Here is a 22,500-nt window from a genome sequence, read left to right as displayed (position 1 = left end):
GTCAGGTGCTGCTTATGATTACTGGTAATTCATTTACTATTTTTGGGTTAGCATTAGATTCCATCCCTCAAACCCACATTTCCCTTCTTATTGAACTTACACGACTTCAAATCTACTTCAAAGAAACAAACATTTCAATGTGCAGAGAACATTCAGATTAGGCGAGCCAAAGAGTTGAACCCGGCTCAATGGGTTCCCTTGCATATACCAATATCCACTAGACTTTGCTTAGAAACGATATTTCTTGTTGAACTAAAGCTCTAATTCTGCCTGTTTTCATTCTTCTTACAGCGGTAAGCTTGTCATAATTATTAAGATGGGATATTACATCGTGTAATTGTAAGGAAATGTGCCAGGGTGGTTTAATGGTGGTCTAATGCTAACCCTATTTTTGGCTGAGTTATCCGTTGTTTTTTCCTTGGGCAACCAGGCTTTACCAAAACCTGCTCATCCAGTAAACTTTCTAGTCATCTCAAATCACAGCTAATTAAATTTTTGAAGTTACAGCACTGTAGCATCACAACATGGTTTACATGACAAATTAAAAACAGTAAGGACTGTATAAAAAAAGAGCATCATTGGCAGCCTAACTTTTTAAAGTAATTCCATTTCACAATAAATTGTTTTAACTATATACTGCAGAGAAGAAAAAGAAGTAAACACTAACTTGGCATGCTTCAAACTTGTTAGTTTCTTCCTCATAATCAGCTTTTAGGGCATCTGCTTTGGCTGCGGCAGCCAACATGTCTTTGCTTGCTCCATGAGACACTTTGACAGCAGCCATCCACCTATGCAGAAAACCATGAAAATTTTATTATTATTATCGTCAACAAAATCCCATTCAGTCATTATTGTAGAATCATAAACCCAAACAGCGAAATTATTATATTGTCTTGTATGTAAAGTGTTGAAATGGTCTGGTCATCACATTGCTTAGCAAAATAAAGCCTGAAAAATTCAGTCTTGAACAGGATTAGAAACCGATGAACTACCAGTGTGTGTTACAGGTGAAGTTCCCTTCCAATAATAACTATTATTGAGCAATCAAGTGAACCGGGGGCTGGTCTTTGTGTGTTCAGGATAAACCCGTAGAGGATGAATCATAACCATGTTAACAGAACATGCAAGAAAATAAGATTGTCTCTAAAATCCATCGGACGAATAAGGAAATATCTGTCTCAAGAGAGTATTAAGAAACTGGTCAACACACTAGTCATCACTCGCATCGACTATGTAAACAATTTTTAATAAAAAATTATAAAGTTCCTACGTTCGAGCTTGATAAACTGCAAACATCTACGAATTCTGCAGCGCGACTCATTGCGAGAATAAAAAAATCAGACCACATAACAGAGGTACTAAAGGATTTACACTCACTGGCTTCTGGTTGAATTTAGGAGCAAGTTCAAGATTCTGTTACTAAATTACAAGTCTCTAAATGGCGAAGCACCTGACTATCTTTCAAAGTTAATACAGATCCATCAACCAACCGCACACTTCAATTGTCAAACCAGCAAGCACTTAATTATTTCTCCTCGGATCTACACTGCCACCTACGGTCAACGCGCATACTCATACGCTGCGGCAGAACTGTGGAATTCTATACCATAATTATTATGACATTAGGTCTAGTCAATCAACATCATCATCCCAGTCTAAACTCAAAAACACATTTTTTTCAAAATGGTATATAATTGCTAACATTTATATCAATTCATATTCATTAATTTTACAAATAGATATAAGCATCACACTAGAGTGCAGAGGGGGGCTGATGTCAACAGCGATCACTACCTCGTCAGGACTACAATTCGGCTGAAACTCAGCAAGTATGCCAACATGGAAAAGTTCAAGCCCAGGTTCAACACAGACAGGCTGAAGGACAGAGGGACAAAACGGATGTAATTTGAGGCAGTGGGGCGGAGGTTAGAGGAGAACAGAGGAGAGGAGAGAGAAGAGGTAGAGGAATTGTGGGAGGCACATAGGAAGCATACGTGGAGTAAGCAGAGGAGGTCCTTGGGTTCTAATGAGGCAAGAGCAAACCCTGGATCAGTCAGCAAATGTGGACAGCGATAGACGAAAGGAAGGAAATTAAGACCAAGCTGGACAGCACCAAGTCAGAGAGGATACAGAACAAGGTCAGGGAGCAGTACAGGCAGAAGGATAAGCAGGTGAAGAGAAGCGTGAGAGAGGATAAGAGGAAGTGGATGACAGAGAAGGCCCAGGCAGCACAGACAGTAGCAGAGAACGGGAGAACTAAGGAGTTGTACAACATAATCAGACAACTGAGTGGTAGGGGGTCGAGGAAGACAGCGGCAGTTACCAACAAGTAGGGAAAACTTCTCAAGAGTAAGGAGGAAAGGCATCTAAGATGGGAGGAGTACTTTGAGGGAGTCTTGAATAGGGAGGCACCACCAAACCCACTGACAGATGAGGAAGTGGGGGAGGGGGAGCTGGATATCGACACGGAACCACCAACAGAGAAGGAAATTAAAAGGTTGGTGCAAACTCTCAAGAATGGGAAGGCACCAGGAATCGACCAGATAACAGCAGAACTGTTGAAGGTTGATACAGAAAGCACCTGTGTGGAACTCAGGCACCTCTTTGACCTGATTTGGCGGAAAGAGAAACTGCTGGAGCAGTGGAAACAGGGCCTGATGTGCAAGATACCAAAGAAAGGGAATCTACAGCAATGTGGAAACTGGAGAGTAATGACGCTTCTACCTACTGCTAGCAAGGTGATGGGAGAGATTCTGATTAGCAGAATATGCAAGGTGGTGTGGACCACAGGCTGAGGAAAGAGCAGGCAGGATTTGGATCAGGGAGAGGCACAGTCGAGCAGATCTTCATTCTACATAACATCTTGGAACAAGTTGACGAATGGAATGCAACCACATACTTTCATTTTGTTGACTTCGAGAAGGCGTTCAACTCGGTGCACACAGACATCCTGTGGAGAATCATGAAAGCATATGGGATTCCAGACAAGTTGATAGGACTGGCGAAGGTGCTGTATGACGGATTCACATGCGCAGTGATTGACAAAGGAGTAATAATGGAGAGATTCCCAGTGGTCACTGGCGTGAAGCATGCATGGTGCATGTCGAGATGTTTGTTTCTCATGGTCAATGACTGGGTGATGAGGAAGACGCTGGACGGACTGAGAACACGTATCGAATGGGACTTTACAATGCTACTTGAGGACATTGACTATGCAGACGACCTGCTTCTGTTAACATCAAGGGCAGAGCACATGCTGGAAAAAACAGCCAGGCTAGAGAAGAATGCAAGCAGGGTAGGCTTGAAGCTGAACCCACAGAAGTGCAAGTGGATGAAGGTCAACAGCCAGAATAATGAGGAACTGAGAGTGAGAGAGAGCATGGTGGAGGAAGTGGACAGTTTCACCGACCTGGGGGCGCAAGTGACTAAGGACGGAAGGGCAACATTGGACATCAAGAAGAGGACAGCACTGGCGTATGCAAGTTTCAACAGGCTCATTAAAATCTGGCGCGCAAGAAACATCAGTAGAAAAACAAAGGCAACGCTTTTCAAGACATTAGTGCTTTTAGTGCTTCTCTATGGCTGTGAAACATCAGAAAAATCAGTAGAAAAACAAAGGCAACGCTTTTCAAGACATTAGTGCTTTCAGTGCTTCTCTATGGCTGTGAAACATGGAAGATGACGAAGGGAGAGGAAAAGAAACTTAATATCTTCCAGACCAAGTGCCTCAGAAGAATCTTCCGCATCAAATGGCAGCAGCATCTTCCAAACAAGGAAGTGCTGGAGATGGCAGGAGCAGACCCAATAAGTGACGAGGTGAGAAGGAGGAGATGGTGCTGGATTGGACACGTCCTGAGAAAAGAAGCTAACAGTGACTGTGCTGTTGCCCTTGGATGGAAGCCAGAGGGGAAGAGAACCAGAAGCAGACCTACCTGGTGTCGCACTGTAGAGAAGGAGAGAGACAGACAAGGATGGAGCACATGGGCAAGAGCGAGGTGGGCAGCAAACAACGCCAGCAGTGGAAGGAAGATACATGTACATGTTCGGGCCATGCGTGCCTCCTGGCACAAGGAGAATTAACTACCTACATTACTTTTTTGTTCTTTTACATATTTAACTATATATGTGTGTATTAGTATCGTTATATGAGGTTAAACGAAGTTTAACCAAGTAAACAACTAGGAGCGACTGCAGCCAGTTGGTCAGTGGTTTTAGTATACTTGCGCATGCGTGGAATACCTCGTGCTTTGGGCTGTATCGCTTATTTACCAGTGTGGCGGGAAGTAGGAGCATTGTGTGTGGAGCGTTTAGTGGTTTTGTTTACTATATACAGTTGTCATTCCGTAGATGTGTTCAAAACTGCTTTCCTGTTAGTCAGGATTCCTTTTGGGTCCAGTTACGGGTTTGTTCTGGGGGAAACGCAACTTTGGGCGAACTTGCGATCGAGTTTGGATAGCCGCCATGTTGGAGTCTTGTAGCTTTCTTTTTGGCAACGTCATTTCACGCAGCTTCAGTAAGCGTTTTCTACCATCGAAATCTTATTCAGGGCCCCGCTTCTTATCGCATAAAGCCATTCACGACCACGTGGAATTTGCTTGGGATCACGGCGTGACCTTTGGCCATCTCCGATCCCCATACAAGAATCACCTGGCGGGAAGCTTGTCTTCAACCGACCTTGGACAGCGTATCCTTTGCACAGTTTCATATGGGACAGGGCATTTCATACATTTGGACTTATGAGCTACACATAGCTCAGTTGTTAGGTGGCGTAGCGTCAATTTTAGCGTCTCGCTCGTATTCTGTCAGGCTTTTAGCGTTATGGTCGCGTCATAGGCACTCTCTCTTGGTTGTAGTTTGTTTCTAGTTTTGCTTTGGGCCTTGAACTCGACTATAAGCATATTTTTGATACTACTATTACTATTATCAAGAGGCTTGGGCTGTTGTACATTAAGTGACGTGCATTGGAGTTTGCTTTATTTTATGTATCGGCGTGGCGTTAGCGTGTATTTTCTCTTTTCATTTGCTAGCATGTTGCATGGACTTGTTTTGTACAGTTTTACGTACTTATGTAGTTTAATATAATTACTTAGTTTACGAGGAGCAAGCGTTATACTTTTTTGCATTGTTGTTTAGCATTGGGTTCCACCTTAGAGTTGCATTGCATTGTTTTTTTAGCGTTGCATTGCGGGGCGTTATATATATATATATTTTTTTTGTATTGCGTGGCGTTGTATTCTCAGCGTTGTTTAGCGTTGCGTTGCGTTGCGTCTTAGCGGTGCATTGCGATGTATTCCCAGCGTTAATTTTTAGCGTTGTATTGCGTGGCGTTATATTCCTTTTTTTTTTGTATTGCGTGGCGTTATATTCCTTTTTTTTTGTATTGCGTGGCGTTATATTCTATTTTTTTTTTGTATTGCGTGGAGTTGTATTCTTACGTTGTTTAGGGTTGCGTTGCATCTTAGCGCTGCGTTGCATTGTATTTTCAGCGTTGTTTAGCGTTGCATTGCGTGGCGTTGTATTCTCAGCGTTGTTAGCGTTGCGCTGTATTCTTGGCGATGTTGTCTAGTGTGTGTTGTTTCCCCAGTCCACTTCCGCCCCATTACACCCCTCTCCATTCTGCAGTCTGCTGTTGTCCACATGTGCATGGATCCCCTGGGTTGGTTGTAGTTTCTGGGTTGTTCTGGCAGTTTGCGGTTAGCACATTGCAGTGGTCTAGGCTGTTAGCGTGGTCATGAGCAGCTCTTTGGTTGTTCGGTGCCGTCGGATTGGGCGAGTCGGGGCTCTTGCTTTGGGGCCATGAGCCCCTCTCTCCGAGCCATCTAGGCTCGGAGGTCCTCCGGCTGGGCGTGGGGGCTCATGGCTGGGTTGTCAGGTTTTGCCAGCCATCGGTGCAGTCTCCACCTTGGAGCTGGCTGCCAATAGTGGAAGCTCCAGGATGTTTCGGGCACCCAACCTCCAAAGAGCGACAATGTTGTTTAATGAGGTTAAACGAAGTTTAACCAAGTAAGCAACTAGGAGCGACTGCAGCCAGTTGGTCAGTGGTTTTAGTATACTTGCGCATGCGTGGAATACCTCGTGCTTTGGGCTGTATCGCTTATTTATCAGTGTGGCGGGAAGTAGGAGCATTGTGTGTGGAGCGTTTAGCGGTTTTGTTCCCCCCCCCCCCTCCCCTCCCTCAGCTTTCCACTGTCTATCAGTGTGACGGGTGCCTGTCCTTTTCGGGGGCGTGGGGGCTCATGGCTGGGTTGTCAGGTTTTGCCAGCCATCGGTGCAGTCTCCACCTTGGAGCTGGCTGCCAATAGTGGAAGCTCCAGGATGTTTCGGGCACCCAACCTCCAAAGAGCGACGATGTTGTTTAATATTAATTATTTTTTTAACATTAGGTTTATACATTTTATATACATTGTAAATGCATCTACTCTTATTTTTCTTTTGATTTCAAAACTATGTTAACTAAACAGCAAGTGACCCAAATTTTAAGCCTTGGTTTAAAAAACTTACCTGTTTATTTTAACTGAAATTTTCCTATGTAATGGTCCGCCATTACTAACTTTAAAATCTTGAGAGAGCTGGATCGAGGAGAAAATGACATTGAAGACTCCCTAGTTTAAGAATGCATGCGTGTGTACGCGGCTGAATTAATATGCATCATGGGAGATTCTGGCTTTCAGACTTTTAAACTTGTGTTTTGCATAATAGGCTGCATTTACCACGCTGAAATTTTAAGCTAGTGAGTCAATGACGTCACTTTTCCCTAGATCCAACCCTCTGAGGTCCAATCAGTCAGTTTGGAATGTGAGTAATGGCGGACCGTGAAATCCAAAACTTACACTCAATTAAACTGCAGTTGGATAAAAATCAAAGCTTAGAATTTTGTCAATCAAGTGTTATGCAATCACACTTTCAAAATCTGAAGGAAAAAAAGGAAGTGATTTTTTGATCATAGTAGCACTTTAAAACATACATATTACATGTACATGTACTTCGTAGAAATACCATCTTAGACCTAGAATAAAATACATAACGTTCCAAAAGAGCTGGCCATATCTCACAAAAGGGTCAGACTCTGAGACCCCAGCTTGATTCCTTTCAATTTATTCCAGATACCTATACAGAACATGGAGTACTGAAATACCTTGACTTCACAGTATCCATGTCAAGTCTTGTTTTTGTCAATTTCTTCTTTGTTTGGGTGATATTTGGGATGTCATTCTGTGATTTGAAATGCAAACTAATATTAAAAGTAAAGGACCCATACCAAACTATAGGAGCCACAAAAGAAAAAAACTTGGGGGCCAAAAAGTTATGGTCTAGGTCAGAGACTAAGGACAATGCAGCGAACCAGTAAGTGATGAGTTTTCAAGGCTGGCCTTTCTGGCTAAACGTTGGCTGAATTTTCTTCATTGACTTTGTTTTGAACTAAAAAACACTACCCTGGGCTTTTCCCAAGCATTTGTACTACATTTTAAAGAAATTTCCAACAGAAAAAATAGGTATGCCATGCACAGATGTGTCAGATGTATCTACTGGAAACGTTAATAGCACATAATAGGCCTAATGGAGAAGTCTACATCAAAAGAATACACTCTACACTCTAGATGATCTGACGAGGGAATTGACAATACTTGTAAATTATTGATGTGAGGAGCACATTGTATCAATTGTTAAAATCACCTCTAGAAGTGAGGACATTGGAGCCAACACCTCCCTCTCCACTTGCATTTCATATTCAGCAAGTTCTCTGGCCAGTGACGTTTGTGCATCTCCAGCTTTTTGCATCACTTCTCTATCAATGGAAGAAAGTCATTGTTACATGTATATTGCTATCGCTGTTAAGGATTTCTCTAAATTAAAACTGTTTGCCACCTCACCCCAAAAGAGAACCCTCGCCCAGCTGCAAGCCTGATTCCAGCATACTTGTGGCCAATGCAGTCTGATGGAGTTTCCTCTAAAAACACAACACAGAATGCAAGACCACTGTAAGAGCAAAAATGAGATTTGGAATGAGGATGGCAAGGGGAAAGAGGACACCACATGACCGGTGCCAGATACATGTCATTGTTTTGCTGCCATACTTTTCCACCAGACGAGTATACCTAGTATAATAGTAATATTGTTCCATTTGAATGATGATGATGATGATGATAATAATGATGGGAGTTGTGGTGAGAACAGCAGCAGTGGAAATGATGATAATGATGATGATGATTAAAATATGCAGCACTAATCATCAATTACGTGTTGGAGTGACCACAGGGATTTTGAAGACTCAAACTCAAGTAAGTGGATCCCCCATAGGCAGGTTGCAATTATTGCTGACGAGTTTCTGACCTCAAACACATCTTTTATAGTAACAATAATGATCCTGCATGATGACAACGATATCAATCACAATGATGATAGTGGCAATGATAACAAAGATGCAATATTAACTAATGCTATTGATAACAGTACAAGCAACACTGGTGTAGTATTGATAAAAACTCAAGGTAAATATTTGAAGTTTACACTCTATTTTGCAGTGCATGGTCTATCATCATCATCATCATCATCATCGCCTTCATAATCTTCATTTATCCTTGGCAAAAGTTAACGCAAAACAAAGGAGGAGTTGGATAAATGGCAAAAAAACGTGTTAAATTGTTTTGTGTAATTTCATAGTATAAAATAATAATAATAAATATTTATTATTACTATTATTATTATTATCATTATTATTAATATTATTATTATTAATATTAATATTATTATTATTAATATTATTATTATTATTATTAATATTATTATTATCATTATTATTATTATTGAATGGTTGATAGAAATTGTTACTTGCAAGCTACAGATCTATACTACCGTAAAAAACCCACAGATAAGCCGCACGGTGAATTTAGCATACATACATACATAATCTTTATTTAACGTGGGAGAAATGCTTAGCTATAGCTACATGTATTTTGCAGGTTTTCCAGTTCAAATTTTGGCAAAAAAGTTTTCTGAAAGAAATCAAAAGAAATCCTATCCTTCAAATAGTTTTCAAAACCTTCACCTGTTGTTTACCTCATTGTTTGTAATACTATGTACAAAAACTCTGAATGCCATTACCCTAAAGTAGCACTTTTCCAGCCAGTAAGATTTTCTTTTTTGGGGGAGGACACATATTACATTTTTTTTTATAAATAGAAGCAATTTTGAGACAGCAAGATAGATGCTATGCTGTAGACGACAGATGCAGAAGTTATGATGAATATATATATTTATTTATGTACAGCAATTACAGTGAAAGAGCTGTTATCTTGGATTTGTACAGTTCATTAAAGTGCAGCAATTAGAGCCATTGAGCTGACGGCTGGAAAAAATAACATTTTACAAGAGCTCTGGGTGGAGCATTCAAAGCTTTTGACTGTACCAGTTGATCTTATGGACTGAACATAAAACAATAATTATTTGCTGAGTAGCTTTGTAGTTTGTAGATGATCAAATTAAAGTCAAGATAAGATCTGCTTATTGGGCATGCATCAGTTAAAAACCTCCGTTTTCAGGGCAGTCATTATTAAAGCAAGAAAAGCTGATGAAGAAACAGCACAAATCATGTCATTATTAACAAATTATGTAAGCTGGAATTAACTAACATATATATGTATATGTATCACTCTTCATGCAAGCTGTCACCTAATTAAAAGTTCAAGCCTCAGGTTTCAAGTTAAAGTTTCAATTTTAGGAAATTACAAGTAACATAAATTCCAGGAGGTAATTTTAGGGTGAAAGAATTGAATCAACGCAGGTGCATAGTGTTGAACTAAAAAGTGGACTTATTAGATTACCATGTAATCAGAACGCAACTGAGGCCACAGCATAGCAATATCATCAGAGCCTCGTATATATGATGACTTGAGGAATAATGCAGCCTACAAAAAATATCACAATGTACATCCAATTGCACAGTAATCTATTTTTAGTATCTTAAATTGAATATCTAAGGCATTAAACATGATGTTTAAATTTATTAAGAATTTAAAGAACATTTATGACTAACACCAACTTAATTATATTTAATTTAATAAGTTTCTTTCTTTTGGATTCAATAAAATGTACCACACAATGCAACATTATTCACCTCTATCAGGTAAAGTGCTATTTTTGACAGCTGTAGCCGGCGAAGTTGGCAGAAATAGATATTTTGCCAGCACGGACCAGAGGACTGGGTCCGGTTGTCTGGTGGGGATTATGGGTAATTTGTTGTTCAAATAGTGAACCGTTAGGGATTTGAATCAGTCTAGGTTCAGCTTTCTTTGCCTACTTTTTTCCCCTTAGCCTCCATGGGGTAGTGGCACTTGCATAAAAATTATGGTTTGGAGAATACGTTCCCTCATTCCCGAAGGGTTTTGGGTTTTCGTATCTGGCAGGTGCCCAGTGTACTTTTTCTTTAACAAGTTTTTAGGTGGTCAGTACCATCAACTATGCTAACGTATTGTTATGCTGGAACGGAGTTTGTATGCATATCATAAGGACAATAAACCGGCTTGTGGCGCTTGCTTTCCTACATGCCCATGTATCTACACAGTTATGAACTTGTGATTGAGTTGGTCGTGTTGTGTCTGATTGGGTAGTGGAGTCAAAATAGGAATTTTACATCCTTCAACTCAAACAAAATGATATTTTGACCTCAAGATTCAAGACAAAAATTATGACAATCATCAGAACAGTTAGCACACATTGTGAGAATGTGAGCCATGCAAGACGTAAGGTAAACCTAACCCTCACCTACATTGTATACCTAACCCCTTTTAGGCTTTATTTGAGGCTAAACTGAAACTTTGAATGATAAATCTACGGGGAATCGTAAAGTGATTTATGCCTCTTCACTTGATTTCATATCCGCAGTTCACATATGATCCATTTCATATATCATTTCAACATCAGTCAATGTCATCTCAAACAGTCCTTCTCAGGACTACACTCACCCAGATAATCGTACTTTACTTAATTATGATATGACTCCTGGGTTCAAACCATTCACAACATAATGAATTACTGGGTACTAAGAAATAATGGCCAAAACAACTTGTACATGACCCTAAATCTTGTAAAGGTCTTAATCATGCTTAAGTTGCATGTTCCTACGGCTCGCATGTTTACAGATTGTCAGAATCCTCATCGTAACAAAGAGGGACAGGAATAAGAGTGTCATCTTTGTAGCATTCAGTGTTTTAGCGATAATCGCTTATAGCAGTCATTTCTCTTGGGCGATCTTCAGTCAAGCTGTTCGTGGTCAGACTCACAAGAGCAGGCTCACGTGGATCATTGTAGTTTTCATCAGCCAGGCATTTGGAGCAGTTTTCATCATTAGTTTTTGAGCTTTTCCCCACCCCACCCTACCCTAGAGTTATTTTCCCTTTCACTGAGTCCATCAGTGTGACCAGTGCATGGAATGGGGGCTCATGTCCCTTTAATTTGACTTATAGCTGTTTCTGCTTAGGTGGCCTCATACATCACTGCCAAGCCGGCCACTTCTGCTGGAGAGAACAAACTCAAAAAGGACAGCCACAACAACAGGAACTCTTCTCGAATAGTGTGTGGGTTCTTTCACATCCCACAGAGAACTTATAAACATGGAAGATATTGGTGAGATGGGGCCTACAGTTGATAGTCCTTATCCGAGAAGACTTGAAAGTCTACCATTTGCGGATAATTACAAAGGTAGCACTTTCTTCTCAGTTATTTTAAGATCCTGAGTGTCGGTCCAGTTGGACTGGAACTCGCGACCTTCCACGTGGCGGCCCGATGCTCAACCAACTGAGCCACTGGTGTTCTCATATTATGCGTCTAGTGAAAAGACAGAACAAACTATACAAAGCGTATAATCCATATGGGACGAACTTGGGCAATCATTTTTTCTTTGTCTGTTAAATTTGTCGAGTGTAAAGACAATGATAAGACACATAATGCGTCTGGATGAACTATCAGTTTAGAGAGTCTTTGAAGGCGCACCAAATTGGATAGTTCATCCAGAAGCATTATGTGTCTTGTGCTTGTCTTTATTCTAGACAGATGCAGAAAAAAAGTTTGCCCAGGTTCGTCCCAGACAAATTATATAAGTGCCTCGATACAGCCATTGCTATCCTTGAGCTCGAGCCTTGAAACAAAAGAGAGATTTTGCATCGCATCAACACACAACAGCAAATGGCAAAATTTGGATGACTGTTTACAGAGAGCAAGAGATTTCTAACTTATTGTAAAGTTTCTCTGTATGTTGAAAAGTTGCTTGGGGGCCCAAGCTAACAGACAAGGAATAAGCTAAAATCAAACATGTTTCTTTGATTTTAAGCAAAATGGAAATTTCATCCTGAGGTTTTACCACAAAAATTTATCAAAAATGTGATCGCAAGTCTCACTTAACAACACAGATCTCTGGTCAAGGGTTAAAATTTAAACTTAAGATTTAATAGAATCATTAAAACGGATTTAAGGTTATTAATAGCGTGATTGACCTGTGGCCTGCGACATGACGATTCTGTGACCTGACTTGACCAGTGACCTGTGATCAAAACAACGTGATCATTGCCCTCCACAGGCCAGGTTACTTAGCAAATAATTTACTAGCCAATAAGTGACATGGCCTATTCTTAAAGTTTTATGGCTCCTCAACTGTCATAAAGCTCTATTAAATATTTATCAGAAGCTTGAATTAGTAGATGGAAGAGCAAATTGAGGATTTTCAACACTGCCACACAATATTGTAGTAATACTTGCCAGTCTCTTGTCCAAATCCATTCCAGTTCCTTGCATTGAAGCAGTCAACCTCTTGTTGGTTGTTTGACAAGCATGCTTAATCTTATCAACTGTCTTCTCAACCTATGATCCAGGAGAAATTTTAAAAGGGATACAGTTTAAAAAAACACTTCACTTAGCCACGTCAATGTTCCAAAAGTACCCTGTCAAATTTTTGGGAATGGAATGTTCAAAAGTTCTAATAACCTTTTTATATTTATGCTAGGTCTTGGTATATGTACGAGTATTTGTAAATTATCAAGTCTTTCATCAAGCCAAAAACAACACAGTCAGAAAAAGTGGGCGGGCCCATCCCATCCCTCTACGCGGCCCCTGTTACCCAGTTTCAAATGTCATGCAACAGAGTGTGCAAACCAGAACAAGATATATACAACATCCATAAATGTTGGGAGCTGTTGGTCAAAGGTGTATGACAAGTGCAGAGTGCCGACTGCCTACAAACGACGCTGATATATAGCATTTAAGTCTAAGCACCCATTTAAAATAGCACTGATAAACAGTATTTTAATCTAAGCACCCATTTTAAAACAGTTAGCTTTCAATAACTGTGATTTAGGGTTAGTCTGCAGTCTGTGGTCTGCAAGTGTCAGATTCCAGTTGGTCAATGCACCAATGTTGCAATGATCATTGTCCTCTACACTGTAGATGTATGCCTCGTTTATATGAAGAAACAAATTCAAAGATCACATTTGCATTTGTCTCACAAAAGCAATCCTTAAAAATATGACGTTATAGACTAAAATACTGAATTCAAATTATAAATCAGCCCCTCCCACAAGGAGGAAAATTACTCAATTTGTGTAGCATATATATACATGTAAATTTAGTGTACCGTGTCAAACAAAATTAACTACAATTTACCATTGTTATATTTCTAGAAAAACGATGATCAACTTACTTTACATTTATTCAAAAGGGTTTCGAAGTCAGCCGCTCCCAATAGAGTGCCGGCCGATTTTGTGCCGGGTAATCAAGCGTATTTGGTCACACTCTCTATTAAGATCTAAAAGTCCTTTATTTCCGTGTAGCCGAAACTTTCCTGTTAAATGTTTAAAATTTCGATTTTGCCCCCAGCATTAACATGAAAAATTCGAAAGCTAAAAAATTCGGAAGCTAAAATAAATGCTTTACTTAAGCTTACTTGTTGCAAATCATCTGTTAAGATTTCCGTCTTCTCAGCCCTATAATACACAAAAATACCTTTTAATTCCTATTGTGAGGGATTCTAATAGATACATAAACTGACAGATTTATTTTCATTCAAATTATAAACACGAAATGGGATTAATGGTTAACTTCCGACGAGCCCCTCATTTTCGTATGTTAATGAAGAGCACTGTCTTACCTTCCAACTCTTTGATCAGCTAACTGCTTCACGCGATAGAATTGTTTCTTCATTATTACAGAAGCATTTAGGCTTTGTTTCGACTCGGGAAAATTTTAACACAAAGCATCAAATACTCTTGATCATTTTAAACCATTTCCACCATCTTGGATTGGTATTTACAAAGTTGAGCGCGCAAACATTTTGACCGGCGGAATTTTTGTGACACTGCTATTTTTGTTCACGATCTTTTATCCTCAAAAAGTTCTTAAAGTAATTTTATTACTTTCACGAAACAAAAAGGTAATAAACTGAATAATGGAACAGATTTTGTGGCTATAAAAAATGGTTTCTTATCCAAGAACGCGCGACAAACCGGAAATACGTCATGTTTTGTCATCTGAACACCAAGAGGACCCGGCTGGGGAATGATTGTTATGTTATTGTCAAGCGGGCAACTTGAGAAGTCCCATTGAGTATTTGAGAAAGGTTTGTAACAAATTTAGACTCCCTTAAAGGTAAACAAAATGATTATGTCTACACCCTGTGACAGGGAAAAGGCGAAGGATCAAAGCCCAACATTAAAATTTCTTGTGACCCGTGAAGGCTCTAGACCCCTCCCCTCCCCAAAGGGTAACACCGTTTCTAACAAGTCGTCGCCAGATCGATTTTAACAGATTTTCTACGGTATTTTCAAAGTGTTTCATCTACGATGTTGTGTGTTCAATTTTGTAATTAAGCTCTCTTTTCGTCGGCATAAAGATAAACGCGAGGAAATTCCGGTTTTGAACCTTCGGGAATCATATATCCTGATGAATTAACGAATGATTGTTATGGCGAACCCGGTTCCTCTCTTCGCATTTCTTCAGATGTCTTTGCTGTATATGCTCCAAACTGTCGAAGGTAAGAACTTGTTTTTAAGCGTCTTACCTTTTGAAAGCGGACAATTGTGCGCCATGTTTATCTGCTGTTTGGGATTTACACAACATATCGTAGCGGAAAAGAGCGGAAAGATCTTGTGATGATCATCATTAAATTGTTGCTATGTGGCAGCCAATGTTACAAATTGGAGGTCAATGTTCAAAATTTTGCCAGGACTAGAGGATAAATCCCACCAAAAATATTAGCATTGTATTCACCGCGATTTCGGTGTGATTGGTAGCCTGCTTTGGCAGAAATTCGCACCATTATTCTTGTAAATGTAACACAATGAGACGGTATAATTTTCGTTTGTCCTATGTAATCTTTCTGGATAATCCGCATTTCTCTACGTTTGAAAAATCGGGGAATACACATCTTGAAACGAATCATAAAATCGAAAAGTTAAGTTTTAATTTTTTGTCGAGCATCCGCATATAAACTAGTTAAGGGGACATTTTAAATTGATTTCAAATGACCAGAACCTCGATGTTTGTCAATTTGCGGATAAGCAATGTTTTCAAATGGACCTTTTCGAATTTCGGCCATTTAGCTTTCGAAGTTTACCAAGAATTTATAAGCTCAATTGTCGATAAATTTTGGTATACAGCATTCTTCGTTATTTTGTTGCATCATTTTTTTCGGGGTTGGCTGAGTTCCAAATCGCTAAAATAATGTTCACTTGTGTCCGGCATTCATTTCCTTTTGCCACTTCCGCACAAACCGGTTGGTAGGATTATATTCTTTCATGTATCTTATCGTTGCTAAAGAGAAAAGATTCCGTGTTTTTCTCTTAAATTGTTGATCTCAACTCATGGATGTTTTTTTCACCGAAATTAGGATAATGTGTACGTGTAAATGTTTAACTCCAATTAATGTTAAACAATTGCAACAAAGAACAAAGCGCCAGTTGAGAAAGGAAGGAAAGGAAGCAATTCGAAGCCTAATGTTTTTTCCCTGTGACAAGTATACCCTTGAATGTGATGTGTTGTGAGCACCAACGTATTTTTCAGGGAGGGGTAATTAATTTGTTAATCTTTTAACTCAGTGATTATTCCATTCTTTCCACTTTCTGATTTTTTATTTCAATGCCATTAAAGAATTGAAAAAGCAATTAAAAGATGTTTTTATTTCATTAGGTGTTTGGGATTAATCTGCAGACAAAGCACTTAAACCATGTTTCGCATGATGTCACCATTATAAAAGAGTATTACAACTAAAGCTTAATATTTGGCTGTGGAAACAATAACTTCTGTAATAAGCTTAATTATTCTATGTTTGGCAAATTTGACTCTCAATATCAATATGACGTCAATGTTTATAAACAGAAAACATTTGCTACGAGGGCAAGACTTGATATTGTCCAGTTAAACAAAAGATTGATGAAAAATAATTGAAGTGGGATATATAATAAGCAAAGTGTACTAATAAATTGAAGTGAAATAAGATGAGATATGATCAGCCTCTCTCTCCTAGTAATTATTATTATTAACCTTTTGTACTGTGATGGAGGCTGTTATTTACTAGAGCAGCAACTAGTTTTTTATTAGATATGCAAATGTAAATCTTTCCAAACTTACCAATATCATCAGATATTGTTCATGGCGATTTTTTTATTTCTTTTTTGCAGGGGGTAATTCAACAGCATCGTTCAACAATATAACAAATCTAACAGCAAGTAATGGGATTGTGAATCAGCTGATGCCGACTACTACGCCTGCAGACTTTAAAGCTAAGAAAGATGCTTCTTATCCCACCAGTGTGCCCCCAATGTTTAGTTCAGCTTCAAGAAGGAACAGAAATCAGGGAATAGCAATGAATAGCTCATCAATGCAAGGACAATCTGGTGGAATAAAGGAAGGTCCAAATAGCACTGAACCTGGTATGGAAGTAGATGGCAAAACTGGAGATCAAGGTACAGAATGATGTAGATTTAAAAAAAAAATTCAGCTAACAAGACAAAAGAAAATAAAATGTATTTTATTAAGCCATTGACTCCTGTGGGAGCTATACTTAACAGACTTTACTCTGTCTAATGCCAGACAATATTATTTTAATCATCCACTTGGGGCATCCGAGGGTACCTGAGGGCCGAATGGGTTAACTGGTACATGTGTATTTCCCTTAAATTAAAATGTGCAAACATGACATGAAGGAAATGAAATGAAACACCTGCAGATAAAGAAAAACACTTACTTTGACTTGTATCATCCTGGTTTTACCTTTGACTGTGGGTAATTGCTGGAAGAAGTAGATGTTAATAAGTCATTGTGTTTATAATCTCAAAGTCAACATCTGTAGAACTTGTGCCCCATTTAAGGCTCAGAATTTACCACAATTCTTTTAAATATCCAAGGTAAAAAAATGAAAAAATCCTTTTCTTTTTTGCTTACATTCTTTGAATAATAATACTGTTCCAAGGAATTATTGCTGCAGGGTTGTTTTAGGCCCTCCCAAAGCAACAAACTTTCAAACAATTCCTGTTTCTTCAATTATTTGAAGTTCTTTAATCTTCTTTGGCTTTTATAATTTACAGTGTATTTAATACTTTAACAAGAGGAAGAAACATAAGAAGTTTTAAGTGTTTAAGTGCTACAATGGCTGCTTGAATTAGGGAGGCCTGGACCATCTATTACATGAAATTATCCAAAAAGATCCTGCAGCAATAAACATTATTGCTTGTGTCAGAATTGTTATAATAATTTCAAGGTCTGCAAGCAAGAAGATAGGATTAGGTTGTAGCTATTGCAATGGCTCTTGTGATTGGTGCAGAAAACCATTAGACAGTGCAACAGAAACAACAGAGCCTTATCCCAAACACAACAGAGCTGTATCCTATGCTACTCCAATGAAATTACAGATTGTAAAAAAGTACCATGTTATCTGAGAAAATAAGGATTTTTTTCGTTTGAATTTCTTTGTCTTTTTTTTTTTGGCGTTCATTTCTCGCTGTAGGTTTTATTTAATGTCTGTTTTACATTTTTTTCAGATGATTTTCCATTCTGGGTGTACATAGTCATTTCCGTTGGAGTGGTTCTTCTTGTTGTTGTGGTAGTTATGCTCTACGTAAGAATGAATAGATGGTGAGTGCTACATATTCTCTGGGCATATAGTGAGCACATAAAATTTTTACGGTGCATTTAGGAGAGTCCCAGAATATTATACCATAAAGACTCGTGTATAAGCCACACTCGTGCATAAGCCGCACCCCCAACTTTCAAGCATGAATTTGGGAAAAAATAGGAACTTCAAAATGGCACTCATAAGTCAGTCAACTCTGAAAATACCTTTTAAAAGCTTCTTTTTAATCAATTTCCCTATTCCCTGTGCCTAAAGCAGGTATGTTTAGGATATTATTTTTTCTGTATTAATTTAGTAAAACAATGACCTGTGACCTGTGACCTGTGGCCTGTGACCTGTGACCTGTAAAAAATCCCAGCCGGTTTATCAAGACATATGGAAGCCATTGATCAGAGAAAAACTTGTTCAATGCTAAACAAGAGTTTAACAACCCCATGGACAAACACGTAGTGAAGGGCAAATGAAACAGTCGGCCATTTGCCTTGTGAGTTCTCCCGAATAGTGTGGTATTTTCTTGCATGTAGTGGAGAAATCAGTGTTGAGCTGATTGGTCTTAGACAATATTGTAAGCAGCTGTGTGGAGGAATGGAGCGGAGATTCCATGCCAATTAGAATTAAACTGCTCAAGCAAAGTGCAAGTGGTGAGCAAGATTCGGGTTTAGAACCTAAAGATGCAAACAAACAGCTCCTTTAGGAGCCACCACTTCTACTGAAAGCAGTGATCAACAGCAGGTTTCAATATGTTTAATCTTTAGTTACCAAAGGTTTTCAGTTCAATTTGTGATCCCTACAAGCCAGTTTACTCCCTCTGAAAGCAATGGTCTTGTGTATAAACCGCACCCGCGATTTTTGGCCCAAAACTTAAGCAACAAGAAGATCTTTTAGTTCTTATAACCGCGCTTTGAAAAGTTATCTGTTTTCTTACCACTATAGTTGCAACATAGTGCACATTCCAAAGACGTCCTTGTTGATTCACTGATCGATGACTATCGACACAAAATCACCTGATCAATCTGTAGCACAACAACTGAAAGCAACGACTGCACACAAACTTATTGCACAATCACTTATAGCCAAGGTGAAATCTCTGATTGCACCACGAGTCGTAGCCGTTGTGAAATCTCCGATGACTTAATGGTCTTAATTAATCTGGAACTTTCTTTGGGATATGTACGGGTATGAAGGATACAGTAATAACACTTTTAACAACTTACAGCTTTCTTTCTTAAAAGTCTCAGTTAAATTTAATTGGTTTTTTACAGGAGTAAAGGGCTAGCAAAGTAGTCACACGAGTCACATAATTCAAGAATTATGTTATCCACGGCTATCTTTAGTACGATGGTTAATTCCCTACCAATGAAAGTTGCAACATCGACACGTTCCATAGATGACGTAATGGCCTTTTACGTAATCAATACTTGCTTCGAATCAAGCAGTTCAAAAACACAGAAAGGCAATACATGTATCTTTTGTACTAAATTAAGAGTGGAATATTCATAACATTTTAAGTACATGAACATTTTAACAGCTTTTGGCGAATAAACATCATAAGTTGCATGATTTGAAGTCCCACTGACTATATGGCCAAGTGGAAGTTTGGGTCAGCGCAGCGACACAACGAAAAAAAATAAACAACGTGCAGAGCAAGAACTGCGCTTGGCCCATGGCCTCGCGGTTAAAAAGGTGCGGCTTATACAAGAGTCTTTACGACTTCTAGTCATGTGGGTGGGTGGGCAGGGGAGGGACTGTTAGCTTAGGTGCTTTGTTTCATAGAAAATCTGTTTAATTCCCTATAAATCAACTGATCTGGGCATTGATGGCAATATTTAATTTTGGTCTTTCCCAAAATCATTGTGTTCCACGTCCTGCATTCCACATCTATCCCAAGGACTCATTCATTGCACCTGTTTGGTAGATTAGTTTAAAACACTGACAAAGTTGATTTTATTGCTGTTTAACAGTAGAATCTTGGTCCTTTTGTGTGCAGGAAAAACCATGGTACATATATGGTCTGGGATGATAACGAGCTGGAGTTGAGCCCCGCTTTCACAAGGTAAGCTATTAATTAAAACGTCTTAAAAATAATACTTTCAAATGAAGGAAGATTTCATCCTGTGGTTGGAAGGCTGGATTTGCATGTGATTGTGCCAGGTTTGACATTGTTATTTTAAAGAATTACCTTGTTGCCTTGTCTCATTTTTCAGATTATTAAAGTGAAGTTGCGTTGCTTTAATAATAGTAAATTATTATACTGAGAGATTGCCTGTGAACTAGCTAGGCTAAGGGAGCATCTAGGAGTGACTATTCTTTGATAAAATAATATCCTGTTGAGTGCAGTTCTCAGGGGACGTTTGTTGCTGGTAAGCTAATTATTATGACTTCTGCCATTGCTGTCAAATTATGTTAGTCAATATTATCAGGAACAGTCCTTCTGAGGGAAACAATAAGTAAGCAAATACTCAGATGATCTTACCTTATTAAGTGATGTTATTGTTATAATTGTTTATTTTCCTGTATTTTTTTTTTACACTGAATATTTTTTGCTCCATCTTTTGTTTTTCACAGGGAGTCTGAGTTTCTCCTGGATAATTTAGCCGGTTAGTTATAAAGTGTGCAACCATTATCAATAGTCCATTTTACAGTTGTGTGCTTAGTAACCTGGCCTATGAATGAATGTGAGGCTGGAGTTGACCTTGTTTTGATACAAACCTCGCTGCTTTTCTTATGTAAATTCTTACTAATTAGCATAACAACAACATCATTAACATAAACAAATGAGGAAAGTCTGTATCATTACAAGGTCAACACCAGCCTCACTTTCATTTAAAGGTCAGGTAACTTAACGCACAACTGTAAAGAGGTCTATGGTATAGAGTGTTTTCACTCATGTGATCACCGAAACAAAAGAAATCGTTTGCATGATAATAGAGCTCAGTTCCCAGAGGATTATTTAGTGATTTGCACTTCGCGTGTTAAGTTATCTCGCATACTGATTTTAATGTAGGTATGCAACTATTCTTGGAATTTATTTACCACAGCAAGTTTGCATATGTTGAAAGGTGACAACTAATTAGAAATTCTGAAATATATATAAATCAAAACTGTACTACGAATGCGCAAATTGCTTTTTTACTTTCCTCTGATCAAGAACGTTAAACACCATCATGGCTGCCATTCCATTGTTTTGGAAAACCAATATTGCCACCGTGAAGTGATGTCAATAATGATTGTTATTAAAAAAGGAAAGGCAAATTCCACCTTTGCCTTCAAATACTTAAATTAGGTACTCTAGCTGTATGTCGGGGGCTGGACAATCTGCAAGCTACACATGTAGCAAGTCTTGTGAGCCATGCAAATTTCACATTTAAGTCTAAGCACCTATATCAGATAGTGCTGATAAACAGTTTTTAAGTCTAAGCACCCATTTTAAAGCGGTTAGCTTTCAATAAATGTGTGACTTGCATGTTGACTCACGTGACTCACCATGGCTCGCACCATGCACATGGCTTGCATGATTCGCAGCTTGTAGCCATGGCTTGCATCCATGACTCACGTGGCTTGCTGGCTCGTACGTTGTCCTCACTCGTATGTCGGCTTCCCTTTGGTTGTTCATATCAACCACCAACCACTTGCTTACTTTCATAGCTGACCAAGAGCCAGGGACCCCAGAACTGCAAATCTATGAGATTCCATTGGACTCATTGGGTGTGCAGCGAGTGTACATTGGAACCAAAAAAGTCGCACCCAAAACTGATGAACGCAGAGAAGTTGTGAAGTATAGTAAAACCAAAAAGCAAAGAAGGAAAGTTAAGGACGAGTTTCAAGGCAACGCACTGCCCAGGACTGGCAGAAAAGATCATATTTACAGTTCAGTCAATGATGAAGTCACCAACACATTAAGTGAAGGTACAAATGTATAAGAGGATCTTTATTTTGTGTATGTGAACAATATATATGGGTTATTGTCCAAGCATGAGGTCAAGATGGCTGGATATTGGTAAAGTTCTTTTTTTGCATGTTTATCTTCTCAGCCCACGAACACGCAAAAAAAGAACGAGGCCAATACCCGTCCATCTTGAACTCATGCTTGGTTGATAAAGGATTTATTATATGGGATAAAACACCAAAAAATGATCTTTGATCTTGCGGAACCAAGCAAGAAATCCCGAGCGGGCAAAATAGCTCCATCTTGCACGCAGCTCAGGTAGCCAATCAAAGTGTGGGATTTGGTTCATCTTGCCCACTCATGGAGTGAGTCATATAATAAAACAGTATATTGACAGCGAATGTGGCATGGTACACACCTATTGTCCTTACAGTACTGTACTCTAAACTACTGTCAATTATATATTCCATTGACCCTGTCCTCTCCTCAATCCAATCCGTTG

General features: G+C 39.0%; 2 protein-coding genes across 5 annotated transcripts in view; one reads left to right on the top strand and one right to left on the bottom strand.

The window, feature by feature from the left end:
• The window catches only part of LOC137971145 (rho GTPase-activating protein 44-like), a 29,025-nt gene extending 13,868 nt beyond the window's left edge, over nt 1-15,157 (bottom strand). Inside the window, exons 1-8 of one of the 4 annotated variants that reach the window (XM_068817889.1) lie at nt 15,044-15,157; nt 13,931-13,970; nt 12,751-12,852; nt 9,822-9,905; nt 7,872-7,948; nt 7,675-7,786; nt 7,136-7,212; nt 668-788 (exon numbers count right to left, since the gene is read on the bottom strand). In XM_068817889.1, the coding sequence (XP_068673990.1) occupies nt 668-788; nt 7,136-7,212; nt 7,675-7,786; nt 7,872-7,948; nt 9,822-9,905; nt 12,751-12,852; nt 13,931-13,970; nt 15,044-15,102 (672 nt within the window). In that variant the 5' untranslated portion in view covers nt 15,103-15,157. Of the gene's footprint in view, nt 1-667; nt 789-7,135; nt 7,213-7,674; nt 7,787-7,871; nt 7,949-9,821; nt 9,906-12,750; nt 12,853-13,930; nt 13,971-14,134; nt 14,464-15,043 lie in introns of those variants that run through there. The other 3 variants (XM_068817890.1, XM_068817891.1, XM_068817892.1) reach the window with 3 other exon arrangements.
• LOC137971144 (uncharacterized) overlaps nt 14,745-22,500 on the top strand; it is a 16,695-nt gene continuing 8,939 nt past the window's right edge. Inside the window, exons 1-6 of the mRNA XM_068817888.1 lie at nt 14,745-15,016; nt 16,662-16,946; nt 18,021-18,114; nt 20,100-20,165; nt 20,678-20,709; nt 21,758-22,018. Coding sequence (XP_068673989.1) covers nt 14,938-15,016; nt 16,662-16,946; nt 18,021-18,114; nt 20,100-20,165; nt 20,678-20,709; nt 21,758-22,018 — 817 coding nt within the window. The 5' untranslated portion in view covers nt 14,745-14,937. The remainder of the gene's footprint in view (nt 15,017-16,661; nt 16,947-18,020; nt 18,115-20,099; nt 20,166-20,677; nt 20,710-21,757; nt 22,019-22,500) is intronic.

The sequence above is a fragment of the Montipora foliosa genome, chromosome 9 (genome assembly GCF_036669935.1).
Source record: "Montipora foliosa isolate CH-2021 chromosome 9, ASM3666993v2, whole genome shotgun sequence".
In the NCBI taxonomy this organism is placed as follows: Eukaryota; Metazoa; Cnidaria; class Anthozoa; order Scleractinia; family Acroporidae; genus Montipora; species Montipora foliosa.
The sequence above is the reverse complement of the archived record's forward strand: the minus strand, read 5'-3'. Positions and strand labels throughout refer to the sequence as shown.